Here is a 19,734-nt window from a genome sequence, read left to right as displayed (position 1 = left end):
TGAACATAACCAGCTCGTTCTGGCTAATCAGAAAAGCCAAACAGCCATGCAATAAAGTTAAATACTATTGGTGACACTATTTTTTTCACGCTCTCCAAAGTAATATCAGAAGCTAGTGGAGGCCATGTATCATACAAGGATACTGGATTCGTGAATTTAAATTTCTTTCTTAATGCCAATGCAACATTATGAATTGCATGCAACGTATTGCCTGCCCTGTATACTTTATCTGGCAAGAACTGTTCAGGTTCCTCACCATCATCGGAAGTTTCTGTTGTCACTTTATCAGCAAAAGGAATATTCTCTACTATCGAACTAGGTTGAATGCAACCTGAGTAAACCATCTCACTTTTGTTACGCTGTTTAGGGGTTTAAAATATTGGTTGTGGAAACCGTTTTTTCATTCGTTGCTTTAATCGACTTGTTTTATAATTCGTTGCATTTACATTTTCAACACTTGCAACAAATTTAACAAACTTTTCTTTAAACTTTGCCATGTAGAAAATACTTTCTTCTTGTATTATGTGCACTTTAATGTACTCTTCACAAATAGCAGTAAACCCTTCATTGTATAATGGTTTTTGAGTGGATTTTTCACATTCAGCAGGGTCAACTTTATGATGTTTGAGGAATGAAGTGTATTTTTGATAATATCTGAGATGATACTTTACTTCTAAAGCAACAAAGTCTTTTCCTCTAATGTCTAGCAAAATACTTTCATCACCCTTAATTTCTGCTGCTTTCCTAAGTCGACCACCATCTAGCGTTCTTGCTGTATAAAGTGGATCCCGTTTCCACTTCTTACTTATCTAAATAAAAATTGTGTGAAAACTGATATAGAATTAGCATAAAAATTTTCCACATAATGGATTAAATTCACAGAAGTGGTGGCGCCAAGAATTCCCCGACAGAGGGGCTTAGGTTCCCGATGGGGGACTGACTTACTTGGCTTGTGTGACAATGCGCTTTCCATGCAAATCTCTTTTTTTTAGAGAAGATTTCAAAAAATTATTATAAATCCTTGCTTTAACATAACATATAAGTTTGTCTAAGAAATAATAATTTACATCTACATGAAAAAATAACATCACGTAATAGACTAGTAATAGACTAGTTGTTAGAGACGCCACTAGAATGCTAATTTGAGAGATGATGGTGTTCACTCATGTATACATTTGTAGCTGATTTCAAACTTAAGCAGTAGAGGTATTTTGCATTTTTTTTACAAAAAATTCCCTATCCAAATTCGAAAGTCGAGTTGCAAAAAAAACCTTCTGTCCTCCAGCTCCCTACTATAGTGCCACCCGTGCTGGATTTACAGCTACGTTTACCTACCGTGTCAGTGTAGTATGAATGCTCTTTCTTGCAAATGAAAAATGTTGGAGGTAACACGTGCCGGCTCTTTGCCTTAATTATTTCACCAGTGATTGATTTTGATCGCAGCATCTGGAGGTGTTCCTTCCTGCTGTACAGACGTAAAAGGCTCGGTATCGGTTGCCGTTTTTGCACTCTTTTCAGAGCGTCGTTGTGCTCGATGTATTATAGTTTTATTCGTAAATGCTGAATAACAACGTGAATGGTAAAAGTAACGCTCGTAACTTCCCAAGTTATCCTCCAACTCCTCGACAGGAATCACATTTGTGGTTTTCAAGGCTACGTCTTTCTGTCATCTATCAAGTTGTAGCCATTGCTTTCTGCATTCCAGGAACCGTTTAAACGATGTTGATGTGAAATTCGTCAGTGTTTCGCGGTCATCTTCGCAATGAATCAAACACGAATGCCTTTCTTCCATGTTTATTAACAAAACATTGGTGCTATTTTAATGTATGAATGTTAAATGAAGCTATGTTTTGTATGCTACATGAAGTTCCGCACCAAAAAATGGCAATTTTCGAAAAACGTTTTTCTATGTATCTTAATGATTGGATTTTTTCCTTTTACGGAAAGAGATGACCAAGCATCAAATTGAACTTTAAAAAGATGAGAAAATATCAGCAAATCTTGACGAAACTAAGCTTGATGATAAATAATTAAAACACTATAGATATTTTGATTTTCATATAATATGTACATGCAATAAACATATATTAAAGATAAATACTTTTGTCGAAAAACTTTATTGTCGCTCACACTTATGTAGAAATGTATAAAAACTAGATTTTAGTACAATGGTGACCTTAAAAGAAGTTTTGTCTTAAACTTTCCACTTTTCGAATACTTTTTTTATCACAAACTTGCGTTTGTGTGATTTATAGTGGGAATTCGTTTACAGAAATTTTAATTCAAAAGGATTTTTTTCTCAATACATTCGTTTGTTAATGTTTATTATTTAGATATAATAAAATAATCAAACAGTGAGAAAATCGTTGAGGTTTATCATTGTTTGTTACACTTTTTACTATATACAGCAAATTTTGTATTTTTAAAAAAACAATTAAATAATTAAACATTATTAAGGAAAAACATAAATTAACAATATATATTTACAAATCAAAGTATACTTTTATTCTAAACAATGAATTAACATATAGCTGAGTAAACAAATAGGTAATTAGACATATTTCAAAATTGTTTTTAAATCAAGGAACGTTTATGTGAAAGGAAAGTGCCAATATGAATAAATTTTTCACTTAATTTTTTCATAAAACTTATGAAAGTTTAAATAATAAACTTTAAATCAGGAAGTGGAATGCTTATATATATGCATTAAGAGTCCGAGCTCAAGTCGGAGTCAAAAGTACAGTTCAAAAAGTTTACACTTCTCCTTTTCCAATGCTTAACTAAGATATTTGAAACCTTCATCACCTATATTTTTACCATTAAAATACAAATTAGTAAGCTTACAATTCTCACTTTTGAATGCTTCACTAAGATATTTAGCAACTTCATCACCCATATTGCTGCCATGCATTACCAACTTAGTAAGTTTACAATTCTCACTTTTCAAAGCTCCACTAAGATATTCAGCACCTTCACGACCTAACTGGATATAATTAAGACACAATTCAGTAAGTCTACAATTCTCACTTTCCAATGCTTCACTAAGATATTTAGCACTTTCATCACCTATATTGCTGCCACTCATTATCAACTTAGTAAGTTTGCAATTCTCACTTTTCAATGCTTCACTAAAATATTTAACACTTTCTACACTTTCTACACTTTCTTTTTTTCTTTTCCTGACTTTCGCCATCAATTTATAACCTTGGTTATATTTAAAACACAATTCAGTAAGTCTACAGTTCTCACTTTCCAATGCTTCACTAAGATATTTGACACTTTCTTCACCTATATTGCTGCCATTCATTTCCAATTCAGTAAGTTTACAATTCTCACTTTTCAATGCTTCACTGAGATATTCAACACCTTTATCACCAATGTTGGTAGCAGTTTCTACCAACTTAGTAAGTTTACAATTCTCACTTTTCAAAGCTTCACTAAGATATTTAGCACCTTCATCAGCTATTTTGCTGCCTCTCATTGCCAACATAGTAAGTTTACAATTCTCACTTTTCAATGCTTCACTAAAATATTTAGTACTTTTATCACCTATATTGCTGTCTCTCATTTCCAACTTAGTAAGTTTACAATTCTCACTTTTCAATGCTTCACTAAGATATTTAGCACCTTCATCACCTATATTTATTTTAATCATTAATAACTTAGTAAGCTTACAATTCTCACTTTTCAATGCTTCACTAAGATATTTGACACCTTCATCACCTATATTACTGCCAGTCATTACCAAGTTAGTAAGTTTACAATTTTCCCTTTTTAATGCTTCACTAAGGTATTTAGCACCTTCATCACCCATATTGCTGCCACACATTACATATTCAGTAAGTTTACAATTCTCACTTTCCAATGCTTCACTAAGATATTTAACGCCTTTATCGCCAATGTTGTTATCAGTCAATTGCAACTCAGTAAGTTTACAATTCTCACTTTTTAATGCTTCACTAACATATTTAGCACCTTCATCACCTATAATGCTGCCACGCATTACCAACTTAGTAAGTTTACAATTCTCACTTTTCAATGCTTCACTAAGATGCTTCCCAAAATAATTGCCGAAACTACTTGATTCAAAAGTTAAACTAATCAAATTTTTTGCTCCCTTATTTAACAAATAGTTTTTTATTGGAAGAGAGGTATGATTATCAAGAAACTTGCAATCGTCAAAAGAAAGACGTGTTATGTGTTCACATTCAGAAAGAAATTCAAACAATGCGTTTGAATCAACAGGCGTAAAAGAAACTTTATCAATCTTCACTTCTTGAGAAAGATGCTCTAACTCCGTGCAAGCTGACCTTATGACATCTTTGTTTTGCAACTCGTTTAGGCATTTTACTCCAAGAAAACCAAGGACTTTATCTCCAGTGCTGGAAAATAGGTTTGAAATCCATTTTTTAAATCTACAAATTTAAAACACAAATATTATTTTCAAGCCGGTTTTTTTTGTTCAAGAAAAGGTCGTAGGCTATGTAGCTAATGTTGCATGACATGAATTTGATTTGTTAATGCAACAATTCAAGGCCCGTTTGAAACATCGCAATTTACATTTGCTAAATGCATTCGAAATAGAAATGATGAAAAAAATCCCCATTTTTTTTGTTTGAAATAAACGGGTTAAAAATCTGAAGCAATCATTTAGTAAACAAATTAAGGATTAAAGTAGGCGGTGAAATTTTAAAAAACAAATTTTGTTCAACATTTGGCATGTTACATGCACCTATATTGTTTAAAAATAATATTTCAGTGTTTTCTATTAAAATCATTGACACCAGTCACTTAACTTTTTTCTTAAAATCAAAGGAGCGCTTCGCATCAATGATATTAATCCTGATCTAAATGTTAAATTTACCACTGGCTATAGAACCATCTTATCATCATATTTAATATGAATAATTTGATAAATGTAATTTAATAAAGATCCCATTCTTAATACTAACCAATCTGCAAGAACGATGACATTTTCATACTGTCGAAACGTGTTTTCTTCAAAAAATAATTTTCCTTATTATATGTTATTTAGGCTTTCTGCTACTTAGAAATTCATGCACGAAGATTATGTGCAATAAAAATGTACTATGAAAAAATATCATAGTGTTTTTTTACAAAAAATTGCTTTGATAATGCCTTTCGTAAAGATGATAGGAGGATTTCCGACAGTGGCTAAGTAAATTAATAAACTCCGAGTAATTTTGATAAATGTTTAGTTTTCAAGGTAATGTTTGTAAATTCCAAACTACTTTTTAATGTAAAAGTCAAATTACTTTTTTCAACAGACCATACGAACGATATGTTATGATTTAATTTCATTCAATACTCATTATTTATTTTAAAAATATTGAGCAGTATATTTAGCAGACGTTGACACCTGAAGAGTAGTCTGCCGAAATGCATCGTGTCGTATAGTTTCATAAAATTACTTTTAGAACTATTTGGACTAGTGCTCTTTACTTAAAACAGTTCTTTTAAGAGATACTAACTTATTAATTTCACCATTCTCCATAGTATTTGCTATCTTTAAAGCGATTTTCAAATTTGTCACCATGATAAATTCTCTATTTTATTATAAACTAATATGCACAATTATCTAACCTAGTTTCTGCTAAAGCATAGGGCACCACTAATGGCTAACTGATAGAGACCCACCATGGCTGTGTTACGACACTGAACTCAATCCCCCCACAAAATCAGACAATATTCTATTGACAGATACATAGACTCAATGATTTTGTTGTGATTTTGAGGGATCAAAATTAGGGGGTGAGGGTTTTTGGCTGTTGTTGAATCTACCCACAATATCTAATTTTTAGAAATACCACACCTCTTTTTTGCGTTTAGAACCCTTATATAACAATTGTCTCGAAAACATGTGTGTGTGCGTGTGTGTGTGAGGGAGGGAGAGAGAAAGAGAAAAGAAAATATGACTGAAGTCAGCCATTCACTATATTTTGTAAAATTTATAATTGGTGTATACAGCATGATAAGTTTGTAACAGGAGCACACACATCAGAAAATGAGAATAGAGTGGCAAATGAACAGTCTAGAAAGCCTTTAAAAGAAACTGAACGGGCTATAATTAAAATCTCATATGATTAAGGCTAAATGTAGAAATCTAGTACTTTAACAATATTCTTCTCAATTTAGTTAAAGTATGCAAAACCTTTTAAATCTTATCATCCTGAGGGCTCTAACGCATTTCAATATGGTTAGAAACCATATTTATTTTATGATTTCCCTTAACTTAGAAAACCAGAACGCTAAGAAAACTAGACTTCATTCTCTTCACCTGAAATTATCCATCCTGATGTGTCATATTTTCTGGTATGTTTTTAAAGATAATCAGATGGAGTCCTATCGCCTATTTTGTCCTCCTGGAGAACAAGCAATTTTGGGCAGATGCAGAGAATGAGTAATATTTTTGCCTTTACTCTTCAACAAGAAGGGCACTGAATATATAATGCTGGATAATCAACACTCAGTGAATTATTATCTGTCTTTACACTGCTAAGCAATAAAAAATTTCGTGGTAAGTTCGGAAATTTTCGCTTTACAGGCCAGAGGAAACATTGCCAGTCGCTCTCATCAAAGAGTACTACACTTACGAGGCTCTCAAAATAAATTTTTTGTTAGTTAATAGAAAGCCATGATAACGTTTCTACATATACTGCCAGGTGGTAATAACTCATATATGCATTTGTATTTGCTGCTCACAGTACAGCAGCCACAACATTTAGTCTGGTAATTCGCAGATGGTCTATACTCTGTCCTAATATTCCATTGTAAAGTATGACAAGTGCATGAAAATGTCAAAGCAATCAAATTTAACGTAGAAGACAAGAAAATATGGGAGGTGAGTGTCATCTCTAACAACTATGGTAGATTTTGATTTAGCAGATTCATATGTTGTTTTATCAATTAGTAAATCAGCGTCATCATTTTCATGATGCGTCTTGCAACCATGTTCTTTTAGATAGCAACTTGAAGAAACATCTGCTTGTTTTTTGGTTTGATAGGAAGAGATCTGTTTTGAAACTAACCTTCATTACTGAAGTTAAAGATATCAGTGTAGCTATCTTTTCTAATGGCCTTCTCATCTGCGTTATCTGCTTGGCAGGTGTGCTGTCTAAAACCCGTTAATTAAAATACGTAATGACAATGTAAAGACGTACGACAATATAAAGACGTACTTCTCTGTAGGTTGCAGACGCTGGAGATGTCCAAGGTAGTCTGAGCAAAAGTGCTCCCCTGTTTAAAACATATTGGAAGTTTTCTTCACTAACTGAGCTTTCAGCTTGGGTTTTATTAAGAAGTCTAGACAAAATGGCATCACCGAAAACTGGCTTGTTAGGTTGCACTAGCATCAAAGAAGAATCAGAAAGGGACGAATGATACGTACACAGTTCATAGCAAAGAGTGATAGGAGATCAATTTGCACTTGCATGTCACCTATCTTTAGAGGAGATTTGTAGCCAAAGTTATAACATGGCTTTTTCCGTTGAACTGGTACTCGAAAGGCGACGTATTCTTCATTAATGAAAGAGTCTTTTTTCCCACCGTCTTTGCCTTTGTCCATTGACTCTAAATATGATATTTAATTCTTAACTGTGGGTCTTGATAAAATGTCTTATGCTCTTGAAGGACAGTAAAGATTTTCAGAGTATCCTTTTTCTCTCTCTTTTTTCTTGCATGAGTAACATCCTTATCCTGTTCACCAGAGCTATAGTTTACACCTGTGTACTCTTGCATTAACCGACTGACTTCAGCAGTATCAGGCATCGCCAGAAGCCATGTAAGCCGTTGTTGCTCGGTCATACATCTCCCAACAATAAATCGCCGCTGACCTTTAAATTACGCATCAACACTTATTCGATGATAAGGTATGTCTATAGGCCTGTCCAGTGTCTATTACTCCGTCTGACAATATGGAGCCCTGAATTAAAGCCTTCTAAGACTTCAGATCTATCTTGCTCAAGACAATTCACTGAATGAAGGTATTAACGTGCATGTTTAACGTACAGATTGCACATAGCTGCTTCAAGAAATTGAAAGTGCAGATGCCACTTGCCTAATCGCTCTGTTGTGATGAAAGCACTAAGTATAGCAACCATTTCCATATATTGTAGCAAGAAATGCGAGCTACGTCTGCGCTCCTTGAGTATTGCTTTAGTTCTGTTTACGTATTCACTATTATAAAGTGTAATATGGAACATTACAACTAAAATGGTTGCCGAAACTATGTACAGAAATAAGAAAAGCAATTTAGCCAGTCAATTGATTATTTGATATAGATTGCTAACAATCAAGTAATTCTATTTTACAGACTCCTTGCATAACTGCTAAACCTCATGCATTGAACGTTTTTGTCTATATTATCATATAAAAAATTTATGATCTAGCCTTTAATTGCATCATTCATAAAAAATATTTATAACTGAATAACACTAATGAATGATAGATTATATAATACAAATATTTATTTCAATGTAAGAGCCTTGTCCTGGTCGTAAAGAACGTGATTTGCCACATACCTATTACTTCCCCATAATTCGGCTAAAGCGTTGTGTGGCTTAAATAATACACAACAGCTGTTGTATATTATGCACCCTACGCTATGGACTAAGGAAGAGGCCTTAGCCTTTATACTTTTTTTAGGTTGCGGCGTCAATGATAACAGCGTTAGAGTCAAATTGCAAATTTAGTAAAAAAAGGCAACAACTTTGTTTTGAACAGACAGAGCTCTTATAAAAATCAGCGACATTTTTAAAACTGTAACAACATTTTGCAGAAGAACATAAAGTTATGCCCAGGGGCGGATGTAGGGTATGTCAAATCAGTCACACGACTGACGTTTATAGTTCAAAAACTATTTATCAAATTTAATCATTTCAATTTTTTTGATTATTAAATTTTCGTTCTGTAATAGTTTGGATTTCATCGTCAAAATTCTGTTTTATGTATGAAAACTTATACAAATACCACCTCATTAAACAGATCAGTAGATAAATCCATATCTAGAATTATATCAACCAGGTGACTGATAAGCGGGGTGGCTCGACTGGTTCGATCAATAACGCAGCTCAAGAATGCTTATTCAAGCCAATCCATTGGTCAATAGCCAGATCAGTGGATGATCTGGAATAACCTCGACCAATAAGCGGGGAGCCCAGACCTATAAGGGAGTCCAATTGCTATTGTGTAATTGGTTGGTTTACATTTTTGTCTTACTGTGGTTGGTTTGACCGATTTCGACTGATTGCGAACTGAACTAACATAGTCAAGCTCACTGTCTGAATTGATTGTTTGATTGCTTCATAACAATTCTTAAGCATGATAGAAACTAAACTACAATCTGATGGAATTCATGGAAATCTTTTACAAATTCATATATTGACATGAAGGCTGCTGTCGAAACTGTGAATTTTTTCAAGAGGGTGAAAAATTTATGGAAAATTGTAAATGCTTGGCAAAGACGATCTCGCGAAAGACATTTCAGTCATTGATGTTCAAAAAAAAGCCAACATCGTTTTGAGTTTTATCAGCAGAGATTTACATCCAAAATCGTAAGTAAAGGACAAGTGAAGTGTGTACATGAATATGATATATCAATGCCAATTTATGCGAGTGTGTGATGCGATTTATGTTGTTGCCGAAGGACTTTTAGCTTTGATTTCTTTAGTGCTTGAGGAATCGTGGCCGTTATATGGCAGCGAAATCCTACATTCCTCCAAATATATTTCAATGAACAAAAAAAAACTGTAGCCATAAGGCACCATACTATTATTTACTTTATCATAAACAAATGTTCGGGCTTTTCAGTTTATGATCATTGATCATTCAATCATTGGACAATTATACTACACATTGTTTAAGATTTGAGAATATTAACATTGATTACATGAAAAGCTGTTTACTATAACCTGTGGTTTTGAGTTTTCTAATCAATGAAGCTTGTTATTTTGACAATTTGAATGGAATGGTATTAAATCTTAGTATTTCACATACATGAAATGTTGTCCCATGTCACATATTGTCCCCTTTTCTAACTGAACATCTCATGTAAAGATGTCAAGGTGTGTTTATCTACGGCTCATACTAGATTGTTTGCCATAAATTCCAAAGGGCTATAGATGTATGAAAAGCATTTTCTATAAAGTAAAAATGTCTTCCTATGTATGCAGATAAACTTTGAAATTTAACAAAACAGCAAAGTATTTTTTATGATCACTAGGTAATTTTTCTGATGATCATTACAGTTTCTAAACTAAATTATTTTAGATTTAACCTTAACCGGCTTTGATCACATGAAAAGATATTTATAATAACCAGTAAGCTTGACACATGAACCAATTTTCACATTCATGTAATTATATAATTAAAGACATGTTGGTTACATTCATTATGTATTTGCAAATACAATGCTACTAGTGATTGCTATAGAGCACACCTTGCATATACTTACAGAAGATACTAGTCTAGTTAAATGCCTAATAAACATTAATGGCATTAAGCTGTCCTTAATTGCAAATTTTCACCGTCATAATTTTTGCTTAATCTTAGGCAGAAAAAAATTTTAAGTTTTTTTCTCAAAAGGTGAATTTGCTGGCACTGATGTGGAGATGGGTAAAGGGTTACAATAAACTTGCATTGTTTGAAGTCTGAGCTTTTCTATATCTATGAACTTTTCCTTGTAGTAACAAATTTCTAACTTAACTCGTTACATAGAGATTTGAATGGGGGTCTCTACGGGGGTCTATGCCTGACAACTTGGTAGAAATTTTTAAACACTATATCTGTTTTTGAATAGCATTATTGTAAAATGAATTTTACGTTCCTAGACATGCTAATGAGCCACATATTTGGCATGATAATGAGCCTAAATATTTAGCACACATTCAAGTATTGTTCACTTAAGCAAAATGTGTTGTTTTTATGCAAAATAATTGCCCACAGAATGCATTTTGTATTGCTCTAAAACGCTGAAAATGGCTTTTCCAAGGCTCTGAAATTCACAATTTCCCAAAGGAGAATACCTCGGACAGCTCCCCCAGTTGCAGATTGCCTCTGAGGTTTTATGACTGATGTTTGAAAAATATTACATTTGCCCCTGGTTATGCCTTATATAAATACATGCCAAATTTATATAAAACTGCGGCAATTTCTTATAACAATCACGCAACAACTTTGTGCATATGTAGTAAACGTAGTTAGTGCTCCTGCGCTTCCTGTCCAGCAGGACTAAAAACTGTGTAAAACAAACTCAAAGAAAACAATAACCTAAATTAAACTAAAAACAAAAATAAAGACCCTACCGTTTTTCAACATCTTCTACTGTAGTATCTCTGATATCTCCAAGTTTCTTTTTGTCTCCAACTAAACCAGCCACAAACTGTATCACCAAGTGCCATTTAGGATCAACTTTATTATCATGAAAAAACTGTGCAATTTTGCCACATTCATCTACAATACATTGTGCAGCCAGAAACTCTTGAATAGTCAAATGTAGGAAACAGTACAGGAAGCGTTTTGCATCTGGTATACGGTGAAATATACCGCAATTTGCTACCTCATGAAAAGCAGTATTACTACTTTTTTCAAAAATCAAATTTCCTTCAGTAATTCCACTAACTGCAATATCTTTTATTTTGTTTATATCTTCCTTAAGCTCGGGCGGCAAAGGAGCTATCAGATAATCAGTTTTTCTAGGTATTTCACCTGATGTGCAAAGTGGATGATGCTTCCATAGCAAGACTTTGATTGCTCTGTTATATAACTCAGTGATGGTCTTTGGAATGTCTTCAGCCTTGCATGTCAAGCTTTCTTTTAGGGTCAGACAAACAATGTAACTATTCACAGGAATATAACACAAACTTTTAAGTTCAAGCGAAGTGTCAATGTGCTCATAAATGTTTTTGGCTGTATTCTTGTCTTTACCACAAAACTTGTCGACGTATTCTTTAATCTGATCTTCAAAAAACCCCAAGATTTCCACAGTCCTTTTAAAGTTTAAACATCCATATGTATGTTCAGCTGTGGATCGTGATGTTACTAAAACAGTGGCATCAGACAGCGTTTCACCTTCAACTAACTTTTTTATTAGTTTAAATACAGGCCTCTTTGTTTTATGGAACTCTGAACGATTTAAAAATAATTCATCGAGTCCGTCGATTATAATGACAGTTTGTTTTGGATAAGTGTTTATGAATTCGTAAACTTGAGAAAAATGTTTATCTTTTAGTCCATCACACCGCTTCAACATTTTTTTGAGAGTAGTGTCGCAAGTTTCAAGATCACGACATTTCACTAAAATAACAAGCTTATCTTGCCAAAATTCATCTCGATTATTTTTCCATTCGTATAGAAGTTTTTTAGTCAGCATAGTTTTACCAATTCCCGGCCTTCCAATGACTAAAATAGATCTTGGATACGACGTGCTCTGCTCACCAAGGATTGGCTTAAATATCTCAGTTACGTTTGTTAGTTTTTTTGCATCATTGCTCACTTCAAGGTAAGAATGAAAGATTTCATGCCGATTGTAGGCTTCTGGGTAAGCATTCTTTAATTGTCTTTCTGCTTGTATTATGACGTTGACATAAATATTATCAAAATTTCGCCACTCTGTCATCTCACCACCAAAGTCGTCGTGTATTTTAAACACACTGCTGCAGTAAAGATCGCCTTTATTTTCTTCCAAAATTTTTGTACGTTCACCTTTATTTTCTTCTAACGATTTTGTACATTCGCCTATATTTTTTTCTAACGATTTTGTACATTCGCCTTTATTTTTTTCTAACGATTTTGTACATTCGCCTTTATTTTCTTCCAACGATTTGGTACATTCGTCTTTATTTCCTTCCACCGATTTTGTACATTCGCCTTTATTTTCTTCCAACGAGTTTTTAGGTTCTTGAATTAGTACAAAATTCAAGTAAACTTTACAAAACTTATCCTCTTTTTTAAAAGATTTATCAGTGCAAGCCTTATACGTCAAATAAAACAGCTCTAAGATGGTTAGTGTTATTACAATTAAATTGACAGATAAAACAATTATAATTAAGGCTTGACTATAATCGGCGTTGGGATTTTCGCTCTCAATGGTAGAAATGGTGTGATTTAACAAGGAAATTTCTATCATAGTTGGACGTCTTTTACAAGTGTATTCGACGGGAAACTTTGCAAAGGAAAGTAATCCAACAAAGACAGACAATATGATGAAGCGAACCACCAAATGAACGATGTAAATGTAAAATGAAGAATTAAATGCAACGTTGTCAGATTGATAAGTTCCTTCGCTATATTCCACATCTAGAAGCTCACTTTGTTCGTTACTGTTTTCTATTGGACTGTTATTAGCATTATGATCAACTCGATACTTTACACAATATCCATAGACGATACTCAAAATTAAAAAAATGCCAAAATTAAAAACTACGATAAGAAAAACGTCATACTTAAAAGTTAAACCATGTTTGTATTGTCTGAAACATTTTGATTCAATGTTCTTTAAAAGAGAACTTTCTTTCGTCTTTGATATAATCTCATTATGACAATCAAATGAAGTGTCACCATATAAATTTAATGCAATACCAGAAACGATAAAGCCAATTGAACCAAAGACAATAAGTATTATTCTTCCCAAACGGTTAAAACTGCTCCATGGTATGTGTTCAAGACACTTTTCCATTTGTATGCTTAAAAAAAGTATTACATTACTTTAAATTCAAAATAAGACAGTAGCATTGGCGTTCAGGATTGTATTCAGCTTGCAGATTTAATTTCGCTACTTAAATATTTAAAGATTACCATTATTCATTCTTAAGAATTCTATTGTTCTCACAGTCAGTGAACACTAAAACATTTGCATAGCAAGAGCAAAATGTCGGGCTGGCTACGCTACTGCTGACGTTACCCACAGCTCTAGGTACAAAGTCGCATGCAAAATTCCAGTATTGTATATACCTCATGTAATTATCCATTTCATGACTATCTTACATTAAGATATACAGGAATTTTAGTAGACACATCCCATAGTCATAGCAATAAGTGGTGTTTTGTAATCAAATAAAGTGTACAATTATGTTCTTTCGCTGTCGCGTATAACAAGTTAGAAAACTTGAGGGTAAAGGATATTCAATATTAAAAATAAATTTCCCGATTTGTTTATGTAATAGCATGGTTTCGATTGCAATTTGGCATAAACATGCACGAATGAGTTTTTCAAAGGCTTCCATCCTCTTAACTAATCAGAATTGTGAAATTTTTTCATGTATATTATTACTGGAGGAAAAGGCATTAACACTTAGCTCTTACTTTATACATCCCTATGATTCTATTTACATTTGAAACAAAAAACAACAACACAAGAATCGGTCACAAAAGCTCCATACGATGTACTTTCATGTAAATTAATATTATGCATTTGACTTCAGTTTAGCTCAGCTTAGCTCGAATTAACATCTTTCAAAATAATAAAGGTCATTCATTAAATGGTTTTCTGTAATATTTCAGACCAGATTTAAATCACATCAATTATGTTAATTATATCAAAAGGGTAGGAAAAATGGACGGTATTTTTTTTCACTCGGATATTTAATTAACAGGTCGTGTATTAAATTTTCAAAACAGCTCACATAACGCAACACAGCAAGAAATGAAAAGATAATTGTACAAACGGAACCTTAAATGTTCTCTAACCTTTGTTGTAGACCATTTGCTCTATACTTATACGCTTTTTTTTGTACTAATTAAGTCGGTTTTCAAATTGCAAATTTTTGCGCCAAAAGCGATAGATTTCGAGTTAAACAATTTCGTGCAACTGGATATATTTGTTTTCTACGTGCAAAAATTAACTCACAAAATGCAAAAAAATCAAAGAAAAATGGCCGAATCGGACAGTAACTAGAGTACTTACTTGAAATAACGTGTTATGATTCTCATTGCTGCAAAGACGACCAAAACAAGAAAGCAAACACAACAATGGTTTTTTTGTACGTCGTTTAAGTTGTAATGGTAATGAAATGGAGAATTTCATCTGCTCGTGAGAGAACTTTGTATTTACAACATATAATATGCTTTTATGAATATCGTTTGTTTCGTATTTCATCCGAGAAATTGCTTTCTCAAACTTAGTTGTCTGTAAAGTATATTTGTAGGATGATATGAAATTTCGATCGTTTTCCAAGCAAAAACTCCTTAACGTCCACCATTTTAAAAACTGAGTACGGCAGACTAACGTGTATGAAAAAATCAAAAATCCACTAAAAAACCTGATTGGCTAGCGACTTATTTTGGCTGCAAAAAATTAAAAATCATAAGAACTCAAATTTTCGTCGAGGCGTGCTGACGTCTTTGCCATTTACGTTGCGGTTAACAGTTCAGGTTTTAAGGGCAGGAGGCCCTTTTTGTTGTAGGTAAAGTACCGCAAGTTTTTTATTGTATTTATTTTAAGAGAGTATAAATCATGAATATGCCTCTTAAGCTATCAACAGAGTTTTGATAAAACAGGAATAACAGCTTCTGGCAATGCAAATTTAAAGATACAAATGCAAAAGTACCTATTAAATTCGATTTTTTCAAAGCAACAAACCTCAATGGCAAATGGATAATTTCGGATTGCCGTTTGCCGGAAACGCTAAACTAAAACTCTTTATTCGCGCAATACAAACAACAATAAGAAAAATACAAATACCATTTGAATATAATGCCCAATTTGGTACAAGTTATAAGAAATAGAAATTTGAACATAATTGAGACAAGTGCAACTCGTAAGGCTTGAAAGGATGAGACACCAAACCTTAGAAGTTGGTGGAGAATATTTAGTCAGAGATTCGGAGATGAAACTCCGAATGAGAGTTTTATCTCCGTAAAAAAATCAGATAGTTTGTTTAATTGGAACTCAAAGTGTTGTTCTATTTTGCGTATGTTATTTTTTTGTTGTAATAAACATCCACACGAATTTTTAAGAATTTTTCAAAGGAAAAACGAGAAATTCTTCAATAAAGTCAGTGCGGACAGGCGTTTACGTAAAAAAATCCATTCGACATGAGAACAATATGCGCATTCTAATTGTCAATAGTTCCCTATTTCTTAACTGTATGTAGCCTCCTCAAAACATTTGGCGTCAAAGTTTGTGAAGATTACCAATGGAAACGAAAGATAATTCCAACATTACTAAAATTAGTAAAATTCTTGTAACAAGCGATACTTATGTATAGCAAATATAAACCGATTTACATCGTACTTTTAACTTGCTTTGTTTAAACACTCTACAAATCCTATGAAATTAAATAGGCGCAGAACTGTTAAAAAACCAATTTTTAAAGACATAATTTGGTAAAGCAAACACGCTAAATAAGCAAATGAAAAAAAAGCATTTAGCAGAGTTCGTCATCAGAATAAACCGAAACAAAACACAATTGCAACACAAATAAAGCGAATTTCCACATTCAGAAACTATACATTTGACGAGCAGTACAAGTTTACAGCAATAGTAAGCCGATTTACTGACAATATTTCCATACTTTCAAAACGACTGAAATATGTATCCTAATTAGACTATAGTCTCATGATTTCTAACAAACAAATTCAACATCCTTAACATACTAACACATCATCACAAACATACCTTGTTTTATTTTCACTTAGCAAATCGTTGTTGCTGTTTTGTATTTTTAGCTTCTTTCAATTGCTATTCTACAATACGGTCATGAGTTTCTACAGGTCATCTAAAATAAATATGATTTTATAGTATCAGGCAAGATAAAAATTTATTCAAAGTTTATTAAATGACTTAATATGTGGCGAACAATTACATTATGATGACAATTATGCATCGCAAACACGCATAAAGGATTCTGTGAATTTTGTTTGACAAAACTTTTACTGGTTCACATTCCAATATTTCGTATTTTCCGATATAACGCAATGGCAAGTTATAAGCATCAAACATATCCTTTACGTTGATACGTGGCCAGTGGCAAATTATTTTGTGCCGCGGAATTTAAGTCATTTAAAGAATATATTGTAATACAAAGCAAAGATACGGTTTATGATTTTTATTGTTTTTTTTTATAATTAATATGTTTGATTTCAATTTAGAGCATGTTAATTGATAGGTATAAAAGATTTAAAATCTAATGCATTATCATAAAAAATAGGCTTACTATAGGATTTTCTTTACATTCTCTGCAGTGTGTATATACATACTCATATGCATTTATGTAGTCGATTGCAAAACAAGAAGGATTTGATTCAACATTTGCATATCAGCATGAGACAAATTTTCATTCTTTGTTGAAGACTTTGAGTTCGAGCATATTTATTTTTCATTCTCTGTGCCATATATTTTGAATGCACTTAAAACTGATCAAAACCACTATATAAATAGTTTAAAATCCAAAAGAGAAGTGATATCTCTTTTATTCAGTCGATTGCAAAGCCAGAGTATCTTTATTTATATTAGCATATCAGCGTGAGGCAAGTAATATTTGCTAAAAGCTTGAATAAAAGAAATGAATAAAATTCTTTATATTTAGTGTTAGTGACAAGATGACAATTAAGAGTGAAGCATATCTATTTTTCCATCAATGTCATATCGATTATACTAACTACAAATCCAAATCATTCTACAATGTGTTCGAAAAAAACGGAATCCGCGTAATAATTATGTACGCGGTAAATGAAATCTGCTTGACATAACTTAGTGTGCAATGGAGATTTGTTCTGCATGTTTTATTTAGTTACGCGTTTTTCGATGTTCAAAGAAACTAATGGAAAATATGATCACATTTTCGCGGCTTTATAGTCTAATAAATCTTGCTTTTTTATCTTACGAAGCTGTATTTTTGCTCGCGCAAGTTATAATGAATCACGTATATCGTTGCGTCGATACGTGGCAAATAATTTTGTTCCACGGAATTTAAATTATCTTAAGAATATATTCACTAATTGTTATGAAAACAGAGAAACGTTAATAATTTTGGTTTTTGTTTAGGTATTTATTGTATTATTACATACTGCATGCAGCAAACTTACTATATAGGACTCTTTGCTTTTTATGGGAATGCGTAAATGTATGATATTTTCTCTCGTGTATGTGCATACTCATACAGGTGTAGGGAAAACAATAATTGGGGGGGGGGGTGGGGGGAGGAAGCTCATGTTTATATATGCATGTTATAATCTGTAGAAAACAATGAATTTAAAATACGGCATATTGTGCTTGTATGAATATTCTCTACAATTATCGATCTTTATGTCATTGAATCAATTCACAATGTTAGTCAAGATAAATTCGCTTGTGAGGCATATATATCATTGAATCATATCACAAAGTTAGTGAAATAACACATATTGCACAATTATACAATACTTCTTCAGGTAATCTATATTAAATATACTTTCTGGCATTATAGGAAGATTATATTAATTCAAAATGTACAAAAAGCTTAATAGATAGCAAACAGTTTACATTTATGGACTGATTTATACATCGTAAACACACATAATGATTCAGTTTATTTGGTCTCACAAACCTTTAACTGATTGACGGTTTAAGTTTCAGGTTTTCGCATTTGACGTTCTTGGCAAATAAAGCAATGTACGTATATCTTTTGAGACGATACGTGGCATATTATTTTGTGTCACGGAATTCGAATCATCTTAAGAATGGATTCTTATGTAAAGCATAGACATTGCTTATGATTTTATTGTTTTCCGTATGTTTGATTTTAAATTTGGAGCAAATTGATTGATTTGTGCAAAAAATGTAAGTTTTAATGCTTTATGGCCGTAAAAGGACTTTATGTTTCTGCAGTGCGTATATACTCATTAACTCATTACTTTTATGAAATCGCCAAAAAACATTTGGCAGATTTTGTCACGAAAACCAACGGAAGCGAGAGACATTTGCTACGTCGGGAAAATCTTCAAATTCATAGACCATATATATAACAAGCGATACAAGTTTATATCACTAATGAACGGATTTGCTTACTTTGCTGGTCGATATTTCTATACTTATAAAATGACTCAAATATTTGAACAATTCAACATTAGCTGTAGAATTACTCTTTCAAAATAAATTCGCTTGTGAGGCATATATATCATTGAATCATATCACAAAGTTAGTGAAATAACACATATTGCACAATTATACAATACTTCTTCAGGTAATCTATATTAAATATACTTTCTGGCATTATAGGAAGATTATATTAATTCAAAATGTATAAAAAGCTTAATAGATAGCAAACAGTTTACATTTATGGACTGATTTATACATCGTAAACACACATAATGATTCAGTTTATTTGGTCTCACAAACCTTTAACTGATTGACGGTTTAAGTTTTCAGGTTTTCGCATTTGACGTTCTTGGCAAATAAAGCAATGTACGTATATCTTTTGAGACGATACGTGGCATATTATTTTGTGTCACGGAATTCGAATCATCTTAAGAATGGATTCTTATGTAAAGCATAGACATTGCTTATGATTTTATTGTTTTCCGTATGTTTGATTTTAAATTTGGAGCAAATTGATTGATTTGTGCAAAAAATGTAAGTTTTAATGCTTTATGGCCGTAAAAGGACTTTATGTTTCTGCAGTGCGTATATACTCATTAACTCATTACTTTTATGAAATCGCCAAAAAACATTTGGCAGATTTTGTCACGAAAACCAACGGAAGGGAGAGACATTTGCTACGTCGGGAAAATATTCAAATT

General features: G+C 32.6%; 1 protein-coding gene across 1 annotated transcript; it reads right to left on the bottom strand.

Moving 5' to 3' along the window:
• Positions 1 to 371: 371 nt before the first annotated feature.
• On the bottom strand, positions 372 to 19,411 carry LOC124435980 (NACHT, LRR and PYD domains-containing protein 12-like). Its single transcript, XM_046985910.1, has 7 exons — positions 19,334 to 19,411; positions 16,634 to 16,733; positions 11,322 to 13,700; positions 3,676 to 4,415; positions 3,067 to 3,366; positions 2,915 to 2,979; positions 372 to 809 (listed from the first exon to the last, which is right to left on the bottom strand). Exons 3-7 carry the CDS (start codon positions 13,691 to 13,693, stop codon positions 372 to 374), a joined length of 3,915 nt encoding a protein of 1,304 aa, XP_046841866.1. The 5' UTR covers positions 13,694 to 13,700; positions 16,634 to 16,733; positions 19,334 to 19,411.
• Positions 19,412 to 19,734: the final 323 nt, after the last annotated feature.

The sequence above is a fragment of the Xenia sp. Carnegie-2017 genome, unplaced genomic scaffold, assembly GCF_021976095.1.
Source record: "Xenia sp. Carnegie-2017 unplaced genomic scaffold, XeniaSp_v1 HiC_scaffold_16, whole genome shotgun sequence".
Lineage (NCBI taxonomy): Eukaryota > Metazoa > Cnidaria > Anthozoa > Malacalcyonacea > Xeniidae > Xenia > Xenia sp. Carnegie-2017.
The sequence above is the reverse complement of the archived record's forward strand: the minus strand, read 5'-3'. Positions and strand labels throughout refer to the sequence as shown.